Consider the following 27,005-nt stretch of genomic DNA (forward strand, 5'->3'; position numbering starts at 1 on the left):
ATTCGCTTACAATTCGTCGCGTCACGACACTACCTGCTACTCCCCCTTCTATCTTCTATACGGCCGTGAACCTCTGCTTCCTTTTGACAGCCTGCTCCCGTCTGTCACCACTGCCAGCTCATATGCTCGTGACGCCATAGCCCGAGCTGATGCTGCCCGCGTTGTTGCTCGCAACCGACCCGCAGCCTCTCAGCACTCCCAGAAACGTCGCTATGATTCCTGTAATCGCAACACCGTGTATTCTTGCGGCTCTCTCGTGCTGCTCTGGACTCCAGCTCGCCGCGTTGGCCTCTCGGAAAAACTTTTGCCCCGGTATACAGGACCCTACCGTATTTTACGACAAGTGACACCAGTGACATACGAAATTGCGCCCTTGCATCCCGTCCGCCATGCCTCTACACCACGCACCGAGACGGTCCATGTTGCACGCCTAAAACCGTACTACATGGACCCTGGTTTGGACGCTAGTACGCACCGGGACGGTGCTTTTCAGCCGGCGGGGTAGTGTCACATTAGGCGGTGCAACGCATAAGGAAAGAAGAAGAAGACTCTCGTGAGTTTTTGAGAGAAGACGACGTTCAACAGTGTCGGCTGGTGCCTAAAGAGAACGCCTGTTTGAAAGCCTTGTCTTCGGTGCCCGCCCTCTGCTACAAGCTGAACTACCCCGTAACAATATTATTGAGCCTTCCTGCAGTCCCTGGGCGTCTCCTGTCATTTTAGTCAAAAAGAAAGATCAAACTTAGAGATTTTGTGTAGATTACCGCCACCTCAATCAGATCACTAAAAAAGACGTTTATCCGCTCCCGAGAATTGACGACGCCCTGGACTGCTTGCATGGTGTCAGCTATTTTTCCTCGATCGACATGCGTTCCGGCTACTGGCAAATAGCTGTCGACGAACGGGATCGAGAGAAAACCGCATTTGTCACCCCCGACGGACTATACCAATTCAAGGTCATGCCATTTGGCCTCTGTAACGCTCCTGCGACCTTCGAGCGCATGATGGACTCGCTTCTCCGTGGCTTCAAGTGGACAACGTGCTTATGCTGCTTAGATGACGTTGTCGTTTTCTCTCCCACGTTCACAAGTCACCGTGAACGGCTTTCTACGATACTGGCAGTCTTTCGCCGCGCCGGTCTTCAACTCAACGAAAAAAAATGCAGCTTCGGCCGCCGCCAGATCAAAATCCTGGGACATTTGGCTGACGAAAATGGTGTGCAGCCCGACCCTGATAAAGTTCGTGCAGTCCGCGAGTTCCCTACACCACGTAATACAAGTGATGTGCGAAGTTTTCTCGGGCTCTGCTCCTACTTCCGTCGCTTCATTCGGAACTTCGCTGACCTAGCACGTCCCCTTACCTCCCTTTTGCAGAAAAACGTGAATTTCTCGTGGAGCAGTGAACAAGCTCAGGCCTTCACAACGCTCATTTCCGCGCTCACCGCTCCTCCTGTACTGGCGCACTTCGACCCGTCTGCGCCTACAGAACTGCGCACCGACGCTAGCGGACATGGTATTGGCGCCATCCTTGCCCAGTACCAGCACGGCCACTCTCGTGTGATTGCCTATGCCAGCCGCCTTCTATCTCAGTCCGAGCGCAATTATTCCATTACGGAGCGCGAATGCCTTGCACTTGTTTGGGCGTTGACCAAATTCCGCCCTTATTTGTTTGGGCGGCCCTTCAGCGTAGTGACGGACCATCATGCCTTGTGTTGGTTGTCATCACTTAAGGACCCTAATGGCCGCTTAGGTCGCTGGGCCTTGCGATTACAAGAATACACGTTTACTGTTGTGCACAAGTCAGGCCGCCTACATCAAGACGCCGACTGCTTGTCCCGCCGCCCCGTTGACCCTCCTGAACTTCCTGACATTACTGCTGGCGACTGCGTTTTGTCCATTTCGAACTTTCTTCACATCGGCGTCGAAGAGAGTCGTGATCCTTCCCTGCGCCCCATTATTGATCACCTGCGCAACGACAGCACCGATCCGCCCATCAGTATGTTTGTGCTGCTTAATAACACATTATACCGACGCAATATGCGCCCAGATGGTGTAGACCTTTTGCTTGTTGTCCCGACACATCTACGCTCTGCTGTTCTTGCGCACCTTCATGATGCTGCTACAGCAGGGCACCTAAGAGTGTCCCGCACATACGACAATGTTCGACGGCGATTCTACTGGCCTGGCCTATACCGCTCTGTTCGTCGCTACGTCGCCGCCTGTGAGCTGTGCCAGCGCAGCTCTTCACCCTAGTGGGCCCCTGCAACCACTTGAAGTTCCAACTGAGCCCTTTTCTCGAGTTGGTCTCGACCTACTTGGGCCATTTCCCACATCCACTTCAGGGAACAAATGGATTGCCGTAGCGATCGATTACGCCACCCGGTATGCCATAACGAGAGCTCCACCAGCTGTGCCTCCGACGTTGCAGACTTTCTTTTGCATGACGTCATCTTGCTTCATGGTGCTCCTCGTCAACTGCTCACCGATCGCGGTCGCTGCTTCCTTTCTAAAGTTGTTAATGACCTGCGCTCATGCGCTACGCGCCACAACTTCACAACGGCCTACCATCCACAAACGAACGGTCTTACTGAGCGCCTTAATCGTACCCTGACCGATATGATGTCAATGTATGTTTCTGACCATCACCGTGACTGGAACATCTCTTTACCTTTCATAACATTCGCTTATAACTCCTCACGGCATGATACCGCCGGATACTCTCCCTTTTATCTACTCTTCGGCCGCGACCCTCTACTTCCCTTCGACACCTTACTCCCTCTTGACGATTCCTCCTGCAGTTACGTTTCTGATGCCATCGCCCGCGCTGATGCCGCCCGTCATATTGTTCGAGACCGGCTTCGTGCGTCCCAGCGTTCTCAAAAGCACCGTTACGATCTCCAGCACCGTGACGCCTACTACCCTCCTGGCTCCCTCGTACTCCTCTGGCTCCCTGCTCGACGTGTAGGCATGTGCGAGAAACTTCTGCCCCGCTACGTGGGCCCTTACCAGGTCTTGCGGCAACGTATGAGATTATCCCTGTGAACCGCCACTCTCTTGCAAACCATCATCCAGAAGTCGTGCATGTCGCCCGTCTCAATCCTTATATCTCGCACTCACCTGTGAAGTCTACGCACAGGGACTGTGCTTCTTCCGCGGGGGGGGGGGGGGGGGGGGGGTATTGTTACAGTACGCAGTGAAAGAGACGATGACGAAGTGCTGGGCTAGCGGAGAAAGACGACGCTGCAGCTACGTCTGGTTCTCCTATGAGTGTGTCCCTGACGGTGAACTGTTGCGGCTACGACGTACCATCGCCTCCTAACATCTCGACGTGCCTCGTAACAATATCTCTGCTGAGGGTACCCTGTAGAGCCGTAAACTATCGATAGAACTCACAAAATTAAGAGTTCTTAACAGTTCCACAGTGCATCGCGAGGTGGTACCTCCACGAATTACTAAATGGTTTGAGACATTTAGAGGGTAGTCTCTGTCTTTTGCTCAAGATAGTACATAAATTCACATTTAAAAATGGGCTTCAAACACGTATAGCATTTATGCTAATAGCCGCGAAATAATAAGATTTTAACACGTAGATTACATAACAGTGCACATTGCGATCCCCTACATGGACGGCATAGCAAAAGTTAAACCGTCATTGGTCTTTTTCTGACAAATTATCTAAAATAACAAATTTATTTTAATTTGCAGCTATTATGAATCTCACCAGCAAGCGAAGAAAATAAAACGCTCTACAAGTATTCAGAATTCTTTGCATTTGCACGATATAAAATTCTACTATATTCAGGCGATACCAAAATCAAATTTCTAACGGTTTCTCCTTCTAAGGGGCAACCCTAATCAACAGCTAAGAATAAAAACGTGAACTGAGATTTCTTTTATCTTTAATCAGTATAACCAAAATAATGCGACAGTTTTGGAGCATTGTAATAATAAGGTACTAGGCACCCTTCAGGGAGATTTTATTAAAAATCTAAAAGGACGATTGCTTTAAATTCGAATTACTGGTGTAGAGTTTTTGTCGGTGCAGAATTTTGGCAGATTTTGATGACCTGTTTCAGTAAACCGTACTAGTCTATAACCACGGTTGTTGTTTAAAGAGCAGAAATAAACTTTACAACATTAAAAAAATGATCTTCATGACCCGAATGCATCTTGCAGAATATGGGGCTTAAAAATTGTCTTTTTAGTACTATGTACCTTCAGCAGAACGTTCGAGATTTTTTCCAAAACACTGTATCAGCAAAAACAAAAGTATCTTCTATTACTTCTAAGAGTACAAATTGCACAAAGCACTGGGCAATCAGGGATGGGGGATAAAATTTTCGTATGCAGGTAGTAGCCAAGGACCAGTCAGGCTTCTTGCCTTTTGCCTTGGCTTCCCCTTTCTTGTAAAATTAAAGAAATAAACTCCAAGTTCCCACTTGAAAGTTTGCGAAAAGTCACAAAAGACATTTGGCGCCTTTCGTTATATACATCTTTTCTCTGACAAATCTGCAGCGTTTCTTGACTAACTAAGGTTCTTTCGTTCATGTCGACACATTTGCCCGTAACATATAAAAATAACATTGAAAAAAAAAACTGTTCACGTGACCACCTGTGCACAACTGTGCACAAACCCATAATATGAGTTTGCCCACAACACCGCGGTCCGTCTAAGGTGGCGGCGCTCTTCCCTCGATGCGTCGGTCGTGACAACACCTTGAAGCTCGTTGGCAAATCACTATGGTGTTCACTTCAATTTGATCAGGCCTGGTTTTTAAAATATCCCAAGTTGATAACTCGCAATTATGCTTAGATTCGAGGGTGCAGCTCCATTAACGCCAACACTGCGCGATTTCTAGGTGTCGGGCGCTGGCTTCGATACGCAGCCTTGGGCTGTATTCTAAAGTGGTCCTGCATGAAATGGGTATCCTTTTTCCATTTCATTTGGTGGCATTTCAGCATGGGGACAGCGTCAGAAGAAAGCAACGAGTGCTTAAATTACAAAGTAGCGAGTCTTGCCGTCAACGATAACTATCGCCAGTCGTCGAATGCACCGGCTATATCATGCAGCCAATGATGAGTTTCGGTCACCAATGAGCCAATGAGTTCCACAGACACTTCAAAGGAGGGGTTTCGTCGTCAAGGACAATACGACGAGATACCTATGACAGAATATCAAATGGATCGAATTATTATATGGATAATTGTTCCTCATAGAAAGTGGCACATGTTTCGACAAAACGGTGGCCCAAAACTGCGTCTGTAATGCTCTGTTTTTGTACCAGCAACCATTTCATTGAATCAGTAAGTCAGCAAGAGTACAATGGTACACGAAACCCAACGGCTTTCTGCTATGCCATGCAAAGTATTTCGTTTTTTTTTTCTTGTTTTTTTTTTTGCATCAGAGGCGTTCCCAATTCATCCAAAGAGCAACCAACTTTCGACATCACTTTTCTGAAACATGACTTCCAGCAATGTTTAAGTAGCCTGCAACTCGGCTGGGCAGGAACGCCTTCGGCTGTAGGGCTGTGTATTTTTGAAAAAAAAAAAAAAAAGAAGGCTCTGCATAGTTGAAGAAAATTAAAGCACGTATTCTTTTGCCCACCATAAATGAAAGAGTTTGAGTGTGCCAAGGTGCATCGTCATTTTATAAATACGAAACTAGCGCGGTTGAGTGGAAATATATAGTAGAATGCGGAAGTTGCATGCAGCGATTATTGCAAATGAGCATTCAGGAGGGCGAGCGTCAGCGACGGCTTAAGCGTGCATGGCTCCCTTTCTGAATTGGAACATACTTCCTTGTTTCTGTTACCGCTTCGCTATTTCTCAGGGTGGGCCAAGTTCAATATACCTGGAGAACAGCTGCTTTTGTGCAACTATGACCACGAGTGCTGGATCGCGCTGAGAATAGAAAACTTCCGCGGAAACTTGAGCGTTTAGTACTCCTCGATTCGGCAGAGCGCACGAAGAGTAGCCCACCAGTGCCAACATCTCCGCTCACCATCTCACGGAAGGCTTTAGCTTTTTCACGATTACAGATGGCTTTCGCTATTGGGGCCCGAGAGATGGGGCCAGTTGGAGATGCCCAGTAAAATCCCTTAATAATACGAAAGTAGCGACATTCTGTGAACTTTGCCGCCGCTCCGCGTACCCTCGCTGATCCTCCTCTCTCAACTCTCCCATCGGCGCTCTTCTCAATGGTGATTGGCTCCGCGGGCCGTCGCCGGGAAAACGCGCGAAAAGTTTGCTCTTTTTGTGTTTTCATTTTTAGCCGCCGCCATTTTTTAGGCAGCCGCCGTTGCTGGGAGCGAGCTCCCTAGCATTCCGCGCTTGCACTTCGCGCTGTTTTAGTGCAGCGCTATGCCGAGTTGCTGCGTATTTAATTGCACAAGCTGTCGTCAAAAAAGGCTTCATTTTTTCGCAATTCCGAGAGGGAAGAAAGACACCCTTCGAATGAAAAGTGGTTCAACAACATCAGCCGCAAGAACTTCACCCCGACGAAGACTAGTCACCTCTGCTGCCTCTGCGACATACTGTGCATTTGTTCCAAGCGACATGAAACTGCTTGCAAGCGCGTCACAAAGCTGACAATCTCACTTAATTCACTGATCATTTTGCGCCGTTATGCGCGTTATCGTTTTGACTTCATGGTTCCGCTCAACATGCTATATAATAGCGACTGCTGATGCATACAATGCGCATACAATAACCGCTTTAATTTCTGAACTAAAGGTCTCACTTTTCAACGCTAACGCGTGCAATGAGGGAGATTGTTAATTCATTAATAGGCTTATGTCGCAGGAGCGTGTAGAGGACTCTTCCGCAGAACTTGCCCACAGAGTGTATACATATCTGCACATCAAAATTTTGTCTCCTTACACCTTCGAAATTAGATCTCGTCCTAATCTGGCGAAAGTTGGTGTCCAACCTAATTTGAATATGGTGAATTTATTAGTTACGTCCAAATTTCCGTGGGCCTCCCTCAGAATGTAGCCCCAGGAACCCCTTGAATTTGACCTCATCCAAAGGTGGCAAAATTGATGGCTAACCTCATTTGCGCATGGCAAATTCAGCGGTTACCTCCAAACCGAGGTGGCCCATTGCCAAAATTTAGCTCTCTGGACCCCCGAAGTTTGACCTCGTGCGAATTTGACCAAAATTGGTGTCCACCCCAATTTGCGTATGGCGAATTGAGTGGTGACCTCCAAACCTAGCTGGCCTATTTCCAAAATTTAGCACTCTGGGCCCCCGAAATTTTACCTCGTCCGAATTTGACCAAAATTGGTTTCCGACCTAATTGAGTATGGGGAATTCAGTGGTAATGTCTAAATTTAGGAGGGCCACCCCTGAAATTTGGCCCTCTGAATCCCCAAAATTTGACCTGGTCCGAGTCTGACCGGAAATTGGTGTCTCTAACCTAATTTGGGTGTGGCCAACTCAGTTTTGACTTCCAACTTTAGGTGGGCCTCCTTAATTATTTGCCTAGTTAACAGGCGTCATGTCCATTTTCGTAGCGTAGAGCAGCCGTCGGACGTGGGTCCGAGATGTCTAGTGTGTACAAAGAAAATAATGCTGTTTGGTCTTGAGTTGATATAGGAGTATTTTGTATGTGCGCACACTGTCGCAGTTATCGATATAAGGCCTGTACTTCTCGTTCACAACTGCATAAACTTTACTTCCGCTAAAATTAGTTTGAGGTGAATCTACATTTAACTTAGCATAGTTATGCTGAGAATATTCAGGAATGTTCAAATATATAGTAAATATTATGCTTAGTATATTATGCCGTGTTGAGACACACGGTAATGAAAAGTCAAAAGGAATGTGAGGTGTATGCAGCAAGCGGTTTTTGTTTTATGCCACAAGCGCTAGTAATTTGCACTTTCATTGCGCGTACGAGACGCTAATTTATGTGGCTCGCGGTACAGTCAAGCGAGTCGCATGTCTTACTCGTGTCTTTATTCGATAACAGAGCGTGGAAAAAGCGCAAAAAGCGCGCGCGCGTGCCAGCCATTTTCCCGGACGGCGAAGGAGCGCTGCCCAAAAAAGCGTGCCGTGGGCAGCGCGCGCAGCCGACGGGCGAGGATATTCGAGGAGGAAAGTGCCGGAGTGGAGGAGAGTGTCGCTACTTTCAAATTATCAAGGGGCTTTAATGCCCAGGAGCCCTGAGTATGCTATATATTGATTTAGAATAAATAACGTAGCAAAGAAGCAAACAAAAAAGCCAACAGCCCAGCATGTGCTTTTACGAGCCGAGTTGCATTAGTGGGTCGCTGGTGGCGAGAAAAGCAGCAACTGTTTGTGATACTGTATTGACGTACAGGGTCATCCACTTCTGGCTATAGCACGGAACATTGCGTCCGGCATGGGCTAATATCGATGCAAAGCGACCCAAACACAGAATGGCTCTGCGGTGGAGCTTTGCATGGTCTGCCATTTAGCTTTATTGCATGGCCGTGTAAGCCGCAATGGAGCTTTGAAAGCAGGGATCGTGTTATAGGAAGTGGAGGAGGTTGTACATTGTTCAATGAAGTCCGGAAACCGTCAATAAGAGTTGTAATGAGCTCATAGCGAGGAAACCTACTATGCCTCGTTTCAATTTCTGTTGTCCTGCAGATTTTACTCTTATATATGGCGAAACAATTAATGGCCCCACAGGAAGTGATAAATAATTTCTTGCGTGCCCTAGGACCTCATAACGGGCTTTTTGTATCAGAAAAAAAAAAAAAAAAACATGCCGAAAGGCAATATCAAAGCCACCTAGCGCACAAAGATTGACAAGAAAAAAAAGTATATATGCTGCAGAATTGCTACACATGTAAAGCACGCAAACAGGCTGCTTATGAATAGACTCGTTTTACATTATTGTCTTTCGTACCTAATGTTCCTTCCCTGTTTTCGTATGAAAAGACTTGCTTTAGGATATCAAGTGCTTGAAGGATACAACAGACGGTATCATGGAAGGGGGTGCAGTGTGAATAAAGCTCAACTTCCGGAACCTTCATGGACAGTGTGAACAAAAACGCATGTAGCGAGCTATTGCCTTGAATTTTTTTTTCGCATGTTGAAGCCTATATTGAAAGTGGCAGATGCGGTATATGTGCAGGCTTTTACCAGACTGACGTGTGCTTATTCTTGGATAAATAACCTCTCTCCATCTCCGGCAGGGAAGACGTGATCGCAATTGCAATTATATAGCATATTCCGGTCATTTATGTCCGTGCCTGTATGCCCCGAAGCAGTGTAATAAAGTTTTCTCCTAATGCCGTATCGCGTAACAAAGGCGATCATAAAGAGCCAATAACAGTGACACATGAACAAATTCAAAGCAATAGGGTGCTCTTACTTAATTTTCTGTGGTATAAACGTGGTGCCACACGCATTACCTTACTTCACTAGCATTTGTCGAGCTAGTTGGTTCATAATTCGATGCAAGAAAAGAGCTGAGCTACCGAGACAAGGACGAAGGAGAGGTAAGACGAGTGGGGCCATTTTTTGCCGATGTTTCTGACGAAACACACAGCTTGAGTATTTATACGCGAGTTCGTCACTACTTTTTCGGCTTACCAACCCAGACAGCTGCACTTCCTGAACAGTATAATTAATAATGCATTTTAACATCATTAGTAAGTTTTTGTGCGAAAGAACTTTATTACCGAGTAAGTTACCTCACAGGTCTTGAAACTTTATCATATTCTTCGTGACGAGGGAATAATGACGTTAAATTGGAATGTGTAGCACGATGTGTTAAGCATTTACTGTGGTTTACTGTCCCACGGGTATAAAACATTAAGACTGCTCTTCTGCCTTTGAGTAAAATGAAATATCTGCTTGCAGAGGTCTCGGAGGAAACAAAAGGGGGATCATCTGAGTAACTAGGCTAGCTATTTCATGCGGTTCTTCTTATTCGCTGACTTCTCGGCGAGTATAACAAGAAATGCACGCAGCTAATTTGATGCAAAATTGTTGTCCTGTTACTGTTAATTAAGTACTGTCTGCTGTTAATTGTTTCGGAGGTGAATCCAGGCTATGTTTACCCGTCCTGCAGCTATTCTATCATTCTCAGGAATGTGTTGTGGCCTTTGTTTTGATGTTTGGTCGTGTAGATAGCTCTCTGGTGTCTGTACGGCCTGGACACTGGGCTATCAAGGTTTAGCCGCAGCTTTGTCACAATAGTACAGCGGACACGTTACTCTGCGTTAGGTGAGTCACACGGGACAAAGGAAAATCGTGATTAAAACTTGTCGCCATTGTCCACGGACGAAATAACTAGTTTCTCGGTACATGTGCGTTATACCACCAATCTAGAGATTTGGACACCTCGAACTGGAGGTCAAAGTTGCATTTCGCTTCTGACGCTTAGCCAGCCAATTAAACCACGCGCTTGTCCGGTAACAATAAGGATAGATGCCTCCTCAACTACCACGACTTGCCGCTTTCACAACACACCGTGGGCGCTGTCTCTAGATGTGGATTCCGTCGGACAGCAGACAAGGGACTATATATCTCGGCGTGCTGCCAATACAAACAGCAATTCCGGGCGTCGATTAAGAGGGGAGGATAGGGCCCACAATAGGCGACGAGACGGGTAATATCCCATGCAGCCACGCACAGTCTCCGACGCTCCGAGGAACAAGACAGCTTGCTTCTCTCCACTTTTGCCCCTCGCCTCGCATTCCATAAGAGAGAAGGACGCGAGCGCCAGTGCATCCCCGTGTGTGCGCAGCCGCGTGCGGCGACGCGAGCGCACCCACGCAACCGGTGCGCATGCGCGCCGGTTTCTGGTGGAAGGGCGTCTGCTTCGACACTCATTCAGTTGTGTTCAAGCTCTCCTCGCGAAAGGTCTACACAGCTTCTGCCGAGCGCCTTCCCACTGAGAAACGGTCCAAGATGCCTCCCCTGAACCTCGGCGATCCTTTCCCCAACTTCACCTGCGACACGACAGTCGGCACCATCGACTTCCACGAATGGCTGGGCAACTCGTGAGTGAATGCCTTTGTAGCGTGCATTGTGGTAACGATTGACTGCGCCGGCGCCGGTGAGCGGCGGCTGTGCCAACGCGGCCGGCGTGGCTGCGAGGTCGAAGAGGCGGCGGGACGCGTCGACGCGGCCCCCATGTCAGCTGCCGGCCGCGTGTATCTCGGCGCGATCTCGGAGTTCCGCATTTAAAGGAAATGAGCCACAAAGGGGCGGCTTTCGCTGATCCTCAGAGCGGGGCACTTGTCGCAACGTGTTTATCGCTGCGTTAGAGATGCACACTTGCGCTTCAAAATTGGTGCGTTGCTCTCAGCACTTGCCAAAGTCATTTTTTTTAGCCAGGCCTCGAGAACTTGCTTTATCGTTCACCTCAGCTTCTCGTGCGTGCTTATGCAGCTTGCATGTCATTTTGCCTGAAGAGTTTGGTCAGTGGTAATGACCACTGACAAGCGCTTGTCGTTTCTAAACAATTAACAGTAGCGCCATTCACGAATCGTAACAAACAGCGCGAGCACATCATGTGAACGTAGTGTTCTCGCTGCACCAAGGGCATCAGTATTAGACCAGCAATAAGTCGCTATTTTACTGCTCAGCGGCACTTCCTTCGTACGCCCAGCATCCAAATCGCGGAAAAAAGATGCACGTTCCTTTAAAGCATAGGCTGTCTGAGGTATGCGCTTTGTCTTGAGCTCTAAAGGATGAGCTTCTGTGTTCCAGCTGCTCGCACCAGCTCTCCAATTTTCAAAAAGACGAAGTCCGCTGCACAAATGTAGCGCTAGTCTGTTCACGCGTTATTGTTCAGAATCAGTTTTTCCTTCTGCGTAAGTATTTCCCGACACAAGTCACAACGCTTTTTTAAGGCTACCGATGGAGTAGCCGGTATATGCAGTGGGGCACAGCATCGGATCCTTCAGTTTCTAAAGGGTCTGAGCTTGAGCCATAGAGCAGCGGCAACATGAATGCCTGAAATGGCTTTCGTTTTGTGAAGTACTGTACTTTTGCATACTTTAAACCGACGTCATAGCGGCCGCTATGTGTACGACCAGAAAGCGAGACGGGAACTCGGGCGTTTTTCAATTACCCTTGGCATTCGTGCACGATGGAAGTCGGACTAGCTCTGATCCCAAAGTTGACGCAACGTGATGTCACGCCTCACGCACACTTCTCACTACGGTAGTGCTATTATCTAGCAAACTTGAATACTCTCAGTATTCGTGACTGAAAAGCAATACTCCTCCAATTTACTTATTTGGTGCCATGCGCCTCATCCGTCGCCTGATACCGGGGGCGTGGCCGATGAGGAAAGGGGAGGAGGAACCGAGATCTAATAGAACCATTGTAGGCTCTGATGTTGCGACGCAGTATTAAAACTATATAGCATGGGACTTAGAGCGGATAGTGATAGCCGGAGGAAGTTATAAAGTTCGTGGCAATAAGGTGGCTCCATCGGGCGCAGGATAGTTACCTGAAAACGGTATAGACAGAATAATACTGAAGACTCGTATGATTTAGAAGGCGCTGGGAGAGGCAGTTTTTCTGTGGGCGTAGGCTGATGCTGACGAGCTTAAACGCAAAATTTATTGTCCGTTCGTGACCTGATCGGCCATCTTAAGAATAAGCAGTGTCTACAGCTTGCAGCAAACATGCGCCACCGTCATGCCCACAGTGTTCTTTTTTTTTTTAATTGTAATAAAATATCTTCGCGAGTTCTGGCTGAGCCCTTTCTGTGCTTAGTTGTTCGCATGGTCTTGTTGTTCCGACTAATGGAAAAGTCTCGCATTACGTTTCGAGGTGTTGGATGCCCTAATCTAGAACCTAGTAAACTTGTTGACGAGTGGAAGTAGCGCAATAGTGAAATGCTTCGGGCGACCGCGCCTGTATTTCTCTTTAGCAACCAACGACAGCTTAGTACCAACTTGGTTACCCAGCTGATGAACAAAGGTGTACGAATTAATTTTTATAACAATGCATGAATAAGGCAAGCAAAGTGCAGGATACGACTAATGAAAAGAAAAAAAAAAATGAGAGAGACAGTGGTGTTGATAATGTCTCCTCTTGTACTTGTGATGTCACTCTAGTTGCCGCGAAGTTAGCCACAGTAGCGTTAAATGCTGTGCCGTTTATTCAGCTCGTATAGGTCCTCAGCGCCGAACAGATGTTTTAGAGTGTGGCTAACACCTGTACTCTGCACACGAGAAATTAGGTTTTGTGGTTCTACTGTTAATGCTTTTAAATGTTTGGCCCCGTTCTTTACAGCAATAAATGTATTACGTAAGTGAACATTGCGCATGGTTAGGTTACGTTGAATCTCTATGGGCCGCGCAAATATCTCTACTGAGGCCTAGCTACGGACGAGCTGCAGGGTGGCGCTTTGTGGCCAGAAGATGCTTCCCCGCTGTTCAAACGCATCTCCACACAGCCTCCAATGGGTTTGCGCCGGTGCCCCCCCCTGGGCGATCGCCGTTTGAGAGGCCCAGCATGCTCCCCGTTGATGGTGCTCCTTCCTCCGCATTCAGGTGCCCCCTCCAAGGTCGATCCGTTTCTCGGAAGAGGGCGGAGAGGATCTGCGCGGAAACGCATTCCCCAATCCAGGGTCATTTTTCATGCCCGAGTGGCCCGCTGCTTTCGGAGCATGGGCCGGGTTGTCACGTCTGCCGCGTGGCCGTGCCTGAGCGCGTGCTGGGCCAACGCTGCCTCACGTTGCCCCGGAGCGCTTAGGCATCGGCCCTGTATGCAGAAAGTTGTTTGCCTCTCAGCGAAAACTCCACTACCTTTCGCTCTAGTACCCGCTCACTGTGTTGGAGTTAATCTAATTAACTCCATTTAACAGCTGTCTATAACACAAGTGTGGTAATTTATATTCCTCGTTAGTCCGAATTGCTCTATAGCAGCAGTTTGTGGCTCCTATAATTTTGTGGAGCTTGTATGTATACTCGCACATAAGGACGAAACAGAAAAGGCCTCACAGCAGGCTGTGCGGCAAACGGTATCCACTTTCCTCCTGACATTGTTGTCAGTCGTCCTGTCAACGCTAGCCACTCGCCAGTTGACGCTTTTTAACCAAAGCGTCATGGAAATATGCCACCGTGATTGGTAAAAGGTCCTACTTTGAGAAGCGTTAGTCACCTCATTTACAGGTTGTATCCATGCACGTTTCCGAAAAGTCCATGTGTAGTCTTGGCAAATATATCTGCACAGTTAGTAGATACCTCCGATGAAAACTTCGTTGTATGGAGAGGTTTTTATTTTTGTTTGCCTTGCGTAGCGCAGACTAGCCTTTGAAAATCCACCAACTAGCCAAGAGACAAGTTTTATTCTATTCGACGCTGGAATGCGTGATCACTGCATGAAATTGTTTAGACTGGGGTTTATTACTTATTTTCTCTCTAAACAAAGCTCACTATTATTCGTACCATTTTTGCACCGTCAACACGCGAGATAAATACACATTTTCTATAAAGATGTCCGCCTTGACAGCTAAAAATGAATTCAAGTTCTGTCCAAAAAAAAAAAAAAAAAAACAGTAGCTGTGTTAGGACTAAAATGAGGCTTGCAGATTAACCGTGCATTGCACCAGAAACAAACTGCGTTACCTGTTGAACAAAACCACAATTTTAGGCATCACTTCTAATTAAAAAAACTCATTTTTACTGCACGTAAGCAATCTAAAGAAAGCATTGCAAGCCCTACATGCGCTGAAACTACTATTGCAGAAGCGCTGGAGGTCAGACGGGGCTTGTCTGTTGCATATCGTTTTTTTTTTTTACGCTATGGATACATACTATATGGGTCAGCAAAATACAAGATCCGGTTCACAATCTTGGTGTACGCTTATCATCTGGTTGTTACAGAACATCTCCAATAGCCAAGCCTTTATATAGGAACATATTAACTACTTCCCTTAGAAGATCGAAGCGCTGCACTAACATGCATCCTTAAAAAACTTTCTTACCCAAAATCACCTCTGCTATCTTGTCGTCACAAAAGGTCACTTGGGAAATGCAGTTCACCAACAAGCCGCTGGTGATTAAGTAATTGCTCTTGCGCTTTGAACAAAAATTTCAACAGTTGGGTATAACGATTCAATTGGAAAGGGAAAGACATGAACCACCACCGTGGTATTCTACCTACTGTTTGTGACATCACATTAACCCATTTTTAGAAAGCCTGTACACCACACGAGTGGATAAATACAAGAATACCTTTCACTGCAGTAAAGATACAGAAATTACACGGAATTTTATGCCGATGGGTTAGCAGGTGAAGCGCATATCGGAAGTTCAAAAATACGAGACAGCAATGAAGAAGCCATGTGACTGTCTCGTTATGCAACAGTCACTGCTGAATGCTATGCTGTCTGTGCTGAAGTTGAAACAGTAGCGAGTGAGCCTATCAAAAAAGCATTATCGGTACAGGTTGGCAGAGCGATCTCAATGCAATAAACTCTAGAAACGCTGTTCAACCACTGAGAGGAAGCTCCGTACACAACTTAGTTCACTGCACAGAAACATGCCGCACAATTCTGCTGGGCCCGTAGTCACCTTGGAACCAAGGATAATGAAAGAGAAGTATAAATTATGGGGAGTAAAACTGATCAGCATGCCATATAGATATGGCTTGAAGTGAATGCAGAACAAACTGAAAACTAATTAAACGGCAGTCCACACGGGCGGGTGAAGTAAACAAGCTACATTCTGTCAAGCCCATCTTAGAGTGGAAATCATGCCGACACTGCTGCAATGTTTTATTGAAGTAATGTGATGTCTGCTACGCACAGAATTGCACACACTTCACGGGTATTGTGATGAGCTTTAATCACATGCACTACAAGACATCAAGAACCGACGAAAACTATTTTACTGCATTTTACAATGACCACATCCATTTCATCCAGCATTGGGCTTATGTGAGCAAGCGCCTGTCATTTTTTCAGACCATTTTGTTTCTCAAGAAGGCCAATGTTTTAAATGATCGGTAGGCATCAAAACATCAAATCATGTAACACAACAGACTGTCTAACCTTGTGTTTCACGCTGGATAACCAGAGTTGGTTATGCGTCATAAAGCATCATATAATTAGCATTGTTCGCATCGCCTTCTTGGAGAGTCATTAATCCTCCAGACGCACTTCGAAAAGGTAACAGAACGGGAGAGACGGAGCCGAGCCGTGGTTCGTCCTTTGGTCAGAATAGAAAATTTGTGGGAGTATATTCGTCTAATTTTGTGGTTCGTATTTTATTCTTTGTAATAGTGCGTAAGACATTACTGTACTACAGCGACCACCAAGTGATAATTACGCATAACCTTTAACTACCTATGATTGAATTTAGCGATGGCAGGTGGCATCACTGAAGGCTAGGTCACGTGAGGGATAAAAAAAAACTGGGTTGTAATCGTTCCTAGGTCGTTTTAACTACAATACTAAAGGCAACCTACCTGAAGAACAGCACTCATAACATGAAGCAGTGATTATATATGTGCTTTTTCATTTCTCACGTGACCTACATTTGCATTTGACGTCACAGCCATCGCTCTCCGGCTGAAGCCTAAACACGCGAGATAAAACTTTGATTGTAAATAGCTGTTGTAGGTGAAACCCACGTGATGATTTGTATACAGTAATGTATTGGGCATTGTTACAAGAAGGAAAATGCAACTAAAATTTGCTGTCTGTCTATATTCCCATTAAGAGTACGACACGACTGCGCTAAAGACTCCCGTCGGCAGTTCTCTTGCAGATCCTCATCACGTACTCATACCGGTGACCGACATGCACTCGTGTCGCCTTCCGAGCATATCGGCGATTATTAGAGGTGTTCGCTGACATCTCCCTGTATTTCGCTCCATGCATTCAAGTACGTGGTTCAAATCTCCGAGTTGAGCGATTGATGCACGCTTGGGAATTGGCGCTAACTCCCTTAATTATTGCGTCTGTAGTCGCGCAGATACTCGTTAAATGCAGCCGTAAGCCAGCATATTATGGGAAAACCACACATCTACGTGGTGTTCAAATAAAGACTCCGGATTTAAAGAAAAATAAAAACAAAAAAATTAAGTTGTTTCAGTGAGCTGTGCGGTCAGGCGGACAACTGAGAAAACTGTCTTGTAAACTCTGTAGCTACCTGATAATCATCAACAATGCTTATTGACTGCGATTAGCATGCATGTTCGCGCTGAAAACTTGCAAGCAGTGACGTTGGACGACAGTTCAGTTTTGTATCCAACGTTAATTACAGGCACCTGTTTTGAGATATAAGCCCATCTAATCACCCATACGGCCCCGCCGGGGTGGCGCAGTGGTTACGGCGCTCGACTACTGTTCCCAAGGATGCGGGATCGAATCCCGGCCTCGGCGGCCGCTTTTCGATGGCGGCGAAAAGCAAGGCGCCGTGTGCTGTGCGATGTCAGTGCACGTTAAAGAACCCCAGGTGGTCTAAATTTGCGGAGTCCTCCACTACGGCGTCTCTCATAGCCTGAGTCGCTTTGGGACGTTAAACCCCACAAACCAACCAACCAACCAATCACCCATACGAGATCACAGCGTTTGGCCACGTTTGGCCAGACGCATCTTCTGGTGTGGCGTAGTTGTTGCTGCGGCCCTTAATGTGTTGTGCAGGAAGCGGTGACTTTGATTCTTGTCCGGATAGCCAATGGCTTCAAGAATCGGCCCTTGCGCCTCTCCATCCGCACAGTGATTCGTCCATTTAGCCAGTGACGTTGCTAGGGTGGCGAGGAAGCCCCCCCTCCCCCCTCGTACCCATGCACCGAATCGCAACTTACTCTCGAACTCCTCTGTCCTCACGGTTTGCTTTGAAGTCAAGTTCGTTCTGCACCCAACCACGCATTGGAAGTGAAGTGGCATTTCACACAGACGCAGCGATCGTGCCCCACGACTGATAATTCAGCAAAACATAACCTCAAAACCACATATTTCCGAAAAAGGCAGAAATACTAGCACGTGTGTGTTGCGAGGAAATTCACTGAGCGAGCGGTATAAGGTAGATGATTGCCAAGTATGAGACCATAACAACAAAGGGGCCTCATGAACTACGAATATGTAAACATTAAGCGTGTGCAACCACCGTACCTTATGCGCGCAAATATAACGAGGACGTTAAGTTGTGAATGCTACAATGACTATAACGGAGTAGCAATGCTATTTCGCATACATATTTAGACTACCAAAAAGAATCGGCGAAGAAAACGTGGGAACCGGTATAGAAGCCCCTTCCGGTGTCCTTAAATTAGTGCTTCTTTCGTTCTGCTTAAGAAATAAGTGCCTAACGTGCAATGAATTACTGTACTTATATCTGTAATAATGACTCAGTGTAAAAGAATCGCGGACACAGACATCAGACTATTCAGTTCTCCTTTCAAAGCACCTGGCATTGCTAATTGTGCCCTCCTTCTCATTTTTTTTCTAGTCTTCGCGTAGTTATCAGACTTGCCATTCCACTGAGCAACAGGCATTCCGTGCCTTTCGGCGTTTTCAAAGTATGAGGCGGATGTGTGACGGCGCTGAGGAGCAGGAAGGGCGTTCGAGATAAATGAACAAGACAAAATACTGCCGGAGAGATACTGTCAGCGGTGCTCGCTTGGGAAAGGAGAGTGAACTGCACATACACAAAAAGAAGCGATGTAGCGGCGCGGCCGCCGACGGGTGTCATCTAACACGCTCCCGCACTATGTTTTCTGATGGGTATCGAGTAAATGCTGGTGTTTCCAGGGTACACGAACGTACACAGGCCCGGTCCAACGTTAAAATGGCCTGGAATCTCTGGCATAAACTAAGGCATGCGTTTTCAAGCTCTCCTTACCACAGAATAAATAATTCGTTCTGCGAGAAGATCATACTTGCCAGTCAGTGTCTCAGCTGCCCCAATAAGCAGCCTTTCTCGTTTTTACACAATAATTCATCCCCCCCCCCCCCGCTTCTTCCACCCTCTCACTGCCCAGCTTATCCTAGTGCGGACCGTACCCCTCCTCGCGACGCCACGGCATTTAGCGAAAAAAATAAATAATAAACGGTTCTCAAGGTCACAGCTGCCTCTCCACGTTCTTGTCATACGAAGTTCTGTACGCAACAACTCAGTCACACCGGACGGGCGCTTCATGCCGAACGCAGCGGTCTCCATGCATAATTAGACGGGTAAAGGTACTATGAAACGCTATTTTCTAAAATAAGAAAGCGCGCAAAGACAACAAATATTTTCACAATTAGTCCACTTCGCAACGGACAATTTTTAGGGTGCCTTCACTAGTAGCCGAGATATCGACGATTAGAAGTGATGCTCGTCCTCTCCCCCCAGCAAGCCTACGCCGTCGCGTAAGGAAAAAGACAAGTGTCGATGGCGCCGGACTGCGTCCGTCCACGTCTCTTGGGAGCGGCCAATGACAGGGCACACCCAGGCAGCCCTGTTGACGTTTATAGGAAGAAGGCGGCTACGAACGCACTGTGAGGTGTCGTCCTAATCGGTTGCGAGCGGTCACCGCGGAAACATTAAAAAAATTATTCATAAGTTACTGGCTCTACTCGGAGCTTTTCAATTTAACGCGAGTTCTCAAAAACATCACCTCCATGGATGAGTTTCGCTAAAATATGAGCATAAATATCCGTTCAGTGTTCCTTTGAAGAAGTTGACTTGCAGGTTATATGCGTGCCAATAATGTTAACAGCCGCGTAAAATAGAACAGTCTTTGAATACAGCTGCCTACAAGATTTATAAATATGCGTGCTTACTAAAGTGAATAAAATGTTGGTTAATGAACTTTAGTTAATTACACAATTTACGACGTTTTATCTCAGTGTCTGCCAGGCGCATTGCCCATATAAAATTTATGTACCGCTCTTCGTAATTTAAGGAAAAAATTGGAAGGTTTAATTTTTAACATCCCGCCCTACTAAACCGTGCGAGCGTGCCTGCGTGGCCCATTCTATTATTCTTAATTCATCTACTATTGAATTCCGTCGCTCCACGTGTGGCGTCACTTTTTTCGAACAATCTGGAGTTTATCGTCATGCCGGCGCCACTGAACTCAGGGCTGAATGGGAGACAACCTTTTCGTATTAATCGGATGCGCTAACAATGCCAAATCGTTTGACGATTAGCCATCGTGACGCATCTGCATTCAAACTGAAAAATTATTATTTGCACATACGCCGCATTTTTGCTGGTAATGACATTTTTTCGCAGTGTAAAAGAGGCTATTGTTGCCAGACGCCCTAAACCAGGAATTGTAAAACATCTTGTGCAAGAAACCCTAGCAGCCATCAACATGTGCCACGTAACCCACCTGCTAACACAAACGATATTGCTTGCACATGGACTTCTCTTGATTTTTTTTTATCGTAGTTGTTTTGTAAGCTTTTGGATTTTTTTTTTTTTTTTTTTGTGATAATCGACTTCGGCGAGCATGATGCCAAGGACTCTGTTGCGGATGGCTCCTATGGGTCGCCAAACTGAGGAACCAGCTATAGGATAAAAATCTAAAGCTATGAAATAGGTTTCAACAAATTATACATTGCGCAATGCCTCTTACCTTATCACGGTGACAGGAGTACCGGTAGTAAAGCCAGGGTGAAGTCCAGTGGGGGCTCGCGGAACTCCTGGGCTCCGTTGTACCCAGTTTGAGATCCCCTGCCCTAAAAAATTGCCAGGAGGATTGCACTGGAGAGAAGGGGATGGAGAGATGAGGTATATAAACCTTTATTTAAAGCGGCTCCTCCTCCCCGCATCCCTGTGGCTACCTGCTTGTGCGTGCGTAAGGTTTTGTTGTAGGTCTGTGTGACCTTACTCTGTTCGCCTTGCACCAGCGATTGCTATTTTCCTCGGTCTTTGGGATATATGTACATAGTTTAGCTTGGGTGTTGAAACACGAAAAATTGAATAGCTTTCTTCGGTGCAAGTGGCAGCTGAATGACCGTGCGGCGTGGAATATATATTCACGTGGTAGTGACAATTCTCAAAGGCAACCAACAGCGTTCTTAGATAAGAGACAGTTGGGAAAACTGCGCGTAGCGAAGTGGGCCCAAACAGTCGTCCATCTGGCGCCCTGCAGTCTCACAACGACCGCAGCGCCCCTCCCCCACACTGCGGTGGATGGGTAAGGCACGAAATTTTAAATGCTCCTTATCCTCCTCTTTCAGCAACGCAACGGAAAATAAAACTGTTTGCATTTTTAAACACGCTCTTGTACGCATATGAAAGGCACAGTGTCTAATGATGCGTCGGAAGCAAGGAGTTTACAGACGCGGCTCAAGCGTGTCGTCTGCTTCCTGCCTGCTTGCGATACATCTGTATACGCGGGGGATTTTCATGCTTACAAAAGTATGTTTAAAAAACACAAATGCAATGTTATTTTCCGTTGCGTTGCTGAAAGAAGAGGATAAGGAGCATTTCAAATTTCGCACCTTACCCATCCATCGCAGTGTGGGGGAGGGACGCTGCGGTCGTTTCGGGATTGGCGGGCGTCAGATGGGCCGACGGTTTGGGCCCACTCCCTACTGCGCAGTTTTCCAACTGTCTCTTGTCTAGGAACGTTGACAAACAGACTCGTGTGGCACTGGAGCATCTATGGGGCTGATTTGCGCTCTCAAATAACTCGGCGGCAGCGACAGCGGCAAAAGCTGTTCGCTGGTCTTCGAACTGCGAATGCCCGCTTCATTCGACAACTTTCAATTTAAACTCTGCTCAAATCCATCTAGATTACTAGGACAAAAGCGACGAGTACAACCTGGGACACCCCGCCGGGGTGGCGCAGTGGTTACGGCGCTCGACTACTATTCCCAAGGGTGCGGGACCGAATCCAGGCCTCGGCGGCCGCTTTTCGATGGAGGCGAAAAGCAAGGCGCCCGTGTGCTGTACGATGTCAGTGCACGTTACAGAACCCCAGGTGGTCGGAATTTCCGGAGTCCTCCACTACGGCGTCTCTCATAGCTCATAGCCTGAGTCGCGTTGGGACGTTAAACCCCACAAACCAAACCAACAACCTGTGACAGTGTGGGAAGCGACGTACAGCCGTCATGATTTTTAATATAGCGCGAGCGTCGACCAAACTGCTGGTCAGCGCCTTATAGCGGCGATAAGCGTGCAACACTGCTAGAGATAAGTCTGCTGAGCTCTTCTGACCACGAGGCCACACGCCCTGCCACAATATTCGTCTGTTCGAGAAAACCCGAAGGAAATCAGAGCGCATGCGCAAGAATAAGAAGTGACAGACATGATTTTCCTCTTTTTATTTCCTATTACGGTAGGCCAAGCTGGCGAAACGGAGTTAAGATAAAAAAATTAAGAAAGCAAATACACCAGCACGCGAAAAGCTTTGCCTAGAATTTGAACCTTTGATTTCAGCAGCCCTCTGTTAGGTGGGACCATGATTAGAGGCAACCAGCAAAGCACGTGGGCTCTACTGGCCGATATGTCTTTCCAGTTTTATTTTTTATTATTATTATTTTTTTTTTTTGCAAACTGATATTGTGGCAGGGCGTGTGTTTCTCACGATCGGAACAGCCTAGCAGTCGACGCTCTACCTTAGTGCGCGTGTGTGAGCTCTCGCCGTGTTGCACGCTTATAGCCGTTATAAGGCGCTGACACGCAGTTTGGTCGACGCTCGGGCTATATGATTAAAAATCGGGACGGCTCTACGTGGCAGTAATCATTCCAGTTACATCTCGGTGAATCTTGGACGCAAACAAAAATGGTAAAGCAGGATTTCTGCTACACTGAGCGTGAACAAAAGAGCACAAGATCGTTCTGCGCGGTATAAGCAAAGTGATCAACTTGATAAAGCCGCGTGCTGCCGGCTGTTGAAAGCAGCAAATAAAGGTTACAGCGGTTCGTGGCAATATTAATGGCACTTCTCAAGGGGAATTAGGAACCATTATTTTCGATGAATGCATTTGAAGTATCAAGTAAAAGACGTGAACGGGATGTAGCGTTGTCCTCAAGATAGCCCCAACTATAAAAAATAACCTAAGCGTTTTTCCGAAATGAACTCAAGGAAACGTTGAGGTTTACCTGAAGTATACCCTCTGCTATTTTTTAGTTCTACCTGCATGAATAAGTAATCGACATTAACTATTTTAAATGTCGCACTAAACAATCTGCTACGAATGGGTAAGTTGTCAAACGCTACGAAAATGGTCCGACTGAGGTGCATCCGACGAGGTAAGCCTTGGCCTAGCCTTTTTGATGAGGCAAAAATAAAAGCCCGCGCAGTTTAAAAAATACCACGTGACAACGCGCTTTGTGCGCTTAAACGCAACGCGATTACAGCGATTTTATCGGCGAATTAATAAAACCGGAGCACTTAACTACGTTACTGTCGTGAAACGCTCAAATTCTCGCCTACAAAGCTGCTTACAACAGAGCTTCGGTTTGCTGCTGGTTGCGAGGTAAGCATCAACGGCTGGTGACTTCCAGCAGGAACTCGAAAGCACCGTTGTGGGCTTTGCGCAAGGTGCGAATCTCACAGCGCTAAGCCCACTTGCGGACGACAGCAATTCAATTGCTGTCTTTTAAAGGAAGTTCAATATTTAGTGTCTCAAAATTGCCAATGTTGGTAGAACAAAAATAGTTCAGGTATTTTGGTAAACGTAACAACTTCTATTATGACCATTACCTTCCCGATTATGTCCGCTCTAGGGCAAAGGCTCCCATATCCCTCCAGTTTACCCGGTCCTGCACCAGCTGCATCCATTGTATTCCCGCAGACTGCCTAATCTAATCCGCCTACCCAACTTTCTGCCGCCCCTAGCTGCTCTTTCTTTCCCTTGAAATCCATTTGGCTACCATTAGAGACCACCGCGTATACTGCGTTCGCCTTACATAACCTGCCCTTTCCATTTTATTTTTGATTTCTTCTGGTATATCATTAATTTGCGTTTGTTTCAGTCTCTTAACGTTGCACCTACCGTTTGTCATTCCATAGCTGTATGCGTCATTCTCAGTTTAGGTAGAACCATTTTCTGTTAAGCCCCGCAGCGGTAGAGCAGTGGTTAGGGCACTCGACTACTGTGCTCAAGGATGCGGGATCGAATCCGGCCGCGGCGGCCGCTTTTCGATGGAAGCAAAAAAGCAAGGCGCCTGTTCGTTTGCGGTATCATGTGCACGTTGAAGTATATCACACGTGGTCTATATCTCCGGAACCCTCCACTACGGCGTCTCTTATAGCCTTAGTTGCTTTGAGACGTTAAACCCCCTAAACCAAACCTTTCGTTATCCCCCACGTTTCAGCCCCAGAGATGAGTACGGCTAAGATACGGCTGTTATATGCTTCACCTGATTTCATTTTGGGGAGCACGCTGCGGTTTATTTTTAATCCTAGTCCATCTTAGCTGGGGCGTAATTGCAGACGACGAAAGCATTGGCGTGAAAGAAAAATTCATAAAAATCCTTGCATTTACTTTACTCAGCACAACTGTGGCGTGCGGCTATATTTCTCCAAGAAACGTTCATAATAGTGTACCTTCAACCATAAAGCGTAGCGCAATGAAATATGAGTAACTTGCCACGAAACAGCTGTTAATTTATTTTATTTATTTGAGCATACTGCAAGCCAGAGTTAGCTCAAGCAGGAGGGGCATATACAGCTAAATATAAACCTATAAAAGCATCAGCCACAACAGCCGCAAGTCAATAACAGGACACAAAACCAGCAGGCACCAAAAAACAATACTAGGAAACATACAATAAATTCTCCAGCTCATTTGCAAAACGCTTGGATGCACATAGACCAGAAGGAAGACTATTCCATTCCGCGACAGTATTTGGGACAAAAATGTGCTTAAATCCACTAGTTCTTGCTAAAATTGGTGCTAATGAACTCTCATGTACATGTGTCCTCCTAGTGCTCGCCAATTTCACACAATCAGGAAGATTTGCCTTCAGATTTCTAGTCAAGTAATTATGGAGCAATACTAGACGGGTAACTTTTCTTCGTATTGCTAATAACTGTAAATTACTCTTGCGAATTAATGCAGTCGAAGAGTATGTCCTTCTATATTTGGCGTAAATAAAACGAACTGCCTTTCGCTGGACACGTTCCAGTTGAGCAATGTCTTGTTATGCGGGTCCCACACTGCTGCCGCATATTCAAGCGGGGACCTAACACATGCCTTGTATGCAGTGATTTTGGTACTTACGGGAGAGTTTCTAAGTTTTCTTTTAATAAACCATAACTTTTTTACTGCTGATAACCATAACTTTTTTACTGCTGATGAGCAGACGTCTGCTATAAGAGATGATCAAGTAGGTTTGCTAGTGAGGGTTACTCCGACGTACTTAGCTCTCTACTTCTAATATGGGAAATTTGTGAAGTATACAACTGTGAAGCCTGGGCACTTTTTTCCTTGTGATTCTTAATAATGCGGTTTTGTCTTGGTTGATATCCATACCCCAGCGCTCACACCAGTCTGCAATTGCCACTACAGTTTTTTGTAGGGACAAGTGGTCAGAATCACTATCTCTTTAAAAACAATACAATCGTCGGCAAACAACCTCTCCGCTACATCCTTTTCAACAATATCCACAAGGTCGTTCATAGATCAAAATTTCTGCAACCCAGTGTTAAGCTGGCATGGGCGGAGCCAAAGGTAGCGAATGACGGCGAGGCGGGGCATCGAGGAAGTAAGGAAGCGAGGAGCTCTTGGAGTAGTATCAGTGCAAATTTTTTTACTGTATTACGTGTTGATAGAGATTTCAGAGAAAAGCCTCCCCAGCAGTGGTAACCCCGGTTTTTAATCACCACCTTGTCCCTAGGTAGGGAATCCATTGTCCATGAGTACTGGCCAAAAGATCACCAATGCGCATTTTTTTCTCGCAGCACCATACAAACCCGCCTAGATTATTTCACGTAGGCCACGGCACGTTGACGAATACGTCACCAGCTTCCCACGAGTATGCCTGGTTTCTGACGCTGCGGAAGCGAGGATCGGGTTGTCGGCGCGTCTTCACCTTCAAACCGACCTCACTGCTGGGCCGGGACGTATGCGTCGTTCCTCCACCGCCACACCTTGGGAAGAGCGTAGTTTCAAGGGCAGCCTCCCGTAGCGTCAGCCCCACGTGGATGCCTGATGCCACGTGAGCTGCCGCTTCGTGCAGTGGCTTGCATATGACGGATTTCCCTTTTTAACAGGTCGCCTCCGCCTCGCGGCGTGGCGGAGCATTGGCAAATAATCAAACAAAAACATAACAAAAACAAATGTCTCCTCACTGCGCGCAGTTCGTCATTCTGGTGTGCTCACAGCTTACAGGTCCTCCATGGCACGGTCTGCCCAAATGTTCCCTTGTCACACCGCTCCATGTCGCCACAAGTATCTCGGGCATCGTTCGGTGTTCATCACACTCCGCTCAGCCTCGCCGAAACCCAGGGCAGTTAGGAAAGTTGACACCTCCGAGATGGAGTTATTCCGGGGTATCTCAGAACCATGTGACATATCCGCCCTGTTGCCAGGCCAGGGCTGACATCCGCTTCTAAAGCTTTCAAAGTGCCCCTGACAATGAAGACACGCTGGTGCCTTCGCAGACGTGACCGCACAGACATTACTGCAGATTTCTCTACGTTTTGCACCTGGCAAAACCCGTTAAGGTTGCCGCAAAAGATGCTCGATTCCCTCTATGTAAAGCTTATCGTGGAAACACCATATAACGGCACGTTATCGTTTAAAGCAGCAGTGCCACGAAACGAATTTCACATTCAGGAAAGGCTTGTCAATGCTGAACATCTGAAACAATGCATAATCTGCAACAGGTAATGACGCAGCACGCAAAACGTCATTGTTTCTTCAGCTACTGTTTCTGACGGGGTCAGCATGCCGCTAATCCCGATGCATTACTGCTAATTTCATATGAAATATTTCAAGGCGCTTTCCGATCTGCGTCCGAAGTAAAAAAACGTATTTGTTTTATCTTGCTCTGTTTATAATGAAATCATAATATGAATAGCTCACGCTAAACCTTTAGTGCGAGCCATAAATCATCCTTTCAATTAGCGCTACGTAAATAAAGGTACATTACAAAATCGACAGTATGG

The 27,005-nt window shown here is 46.7% G+C and overlaps 1 protein-coding gene across 1 annotated transcript in view; it reads left to right on the forward strand.

The window, feature by feature from the left end:
* The first annotated feature begins 10,792 nt into the window (after positions 1–10,792).
* Positions 10,793–27,005, forward strand: part of Prx6a (Peroxiredoxin 6a) — a 39,124-nt gene continuing 22,911 nt past the window's right edge. Inside the window, exon 1 of the mRNA XM_084585917.1 lies at positions 10,793–10,978. Coding sequence (XP_084442043.1) covers positions 10,887–10,978 — 92 coding nt within the window. The 5' untranslated portion in view covers positions 10,793–10,886. The remainder of the gene's footprint in view (positions 10,979–27,005) is intronic.

This window comes from Amblyomma maculatum, unplaced genomic scaffold (genome assembly GCF_055883805.1).
Source record: "Amblyomma maculatum isolate TAMU_Amacu unplaced genomic scaffold, ASM5588380v1 scaffold_13, whole genome shotgun sequence".
NCBI lineage: Eukaryota > Metazoa > Arthropoda > Arachnida > Ixodida > Ixodidae > Amblyomma > Amblyomma maculatum.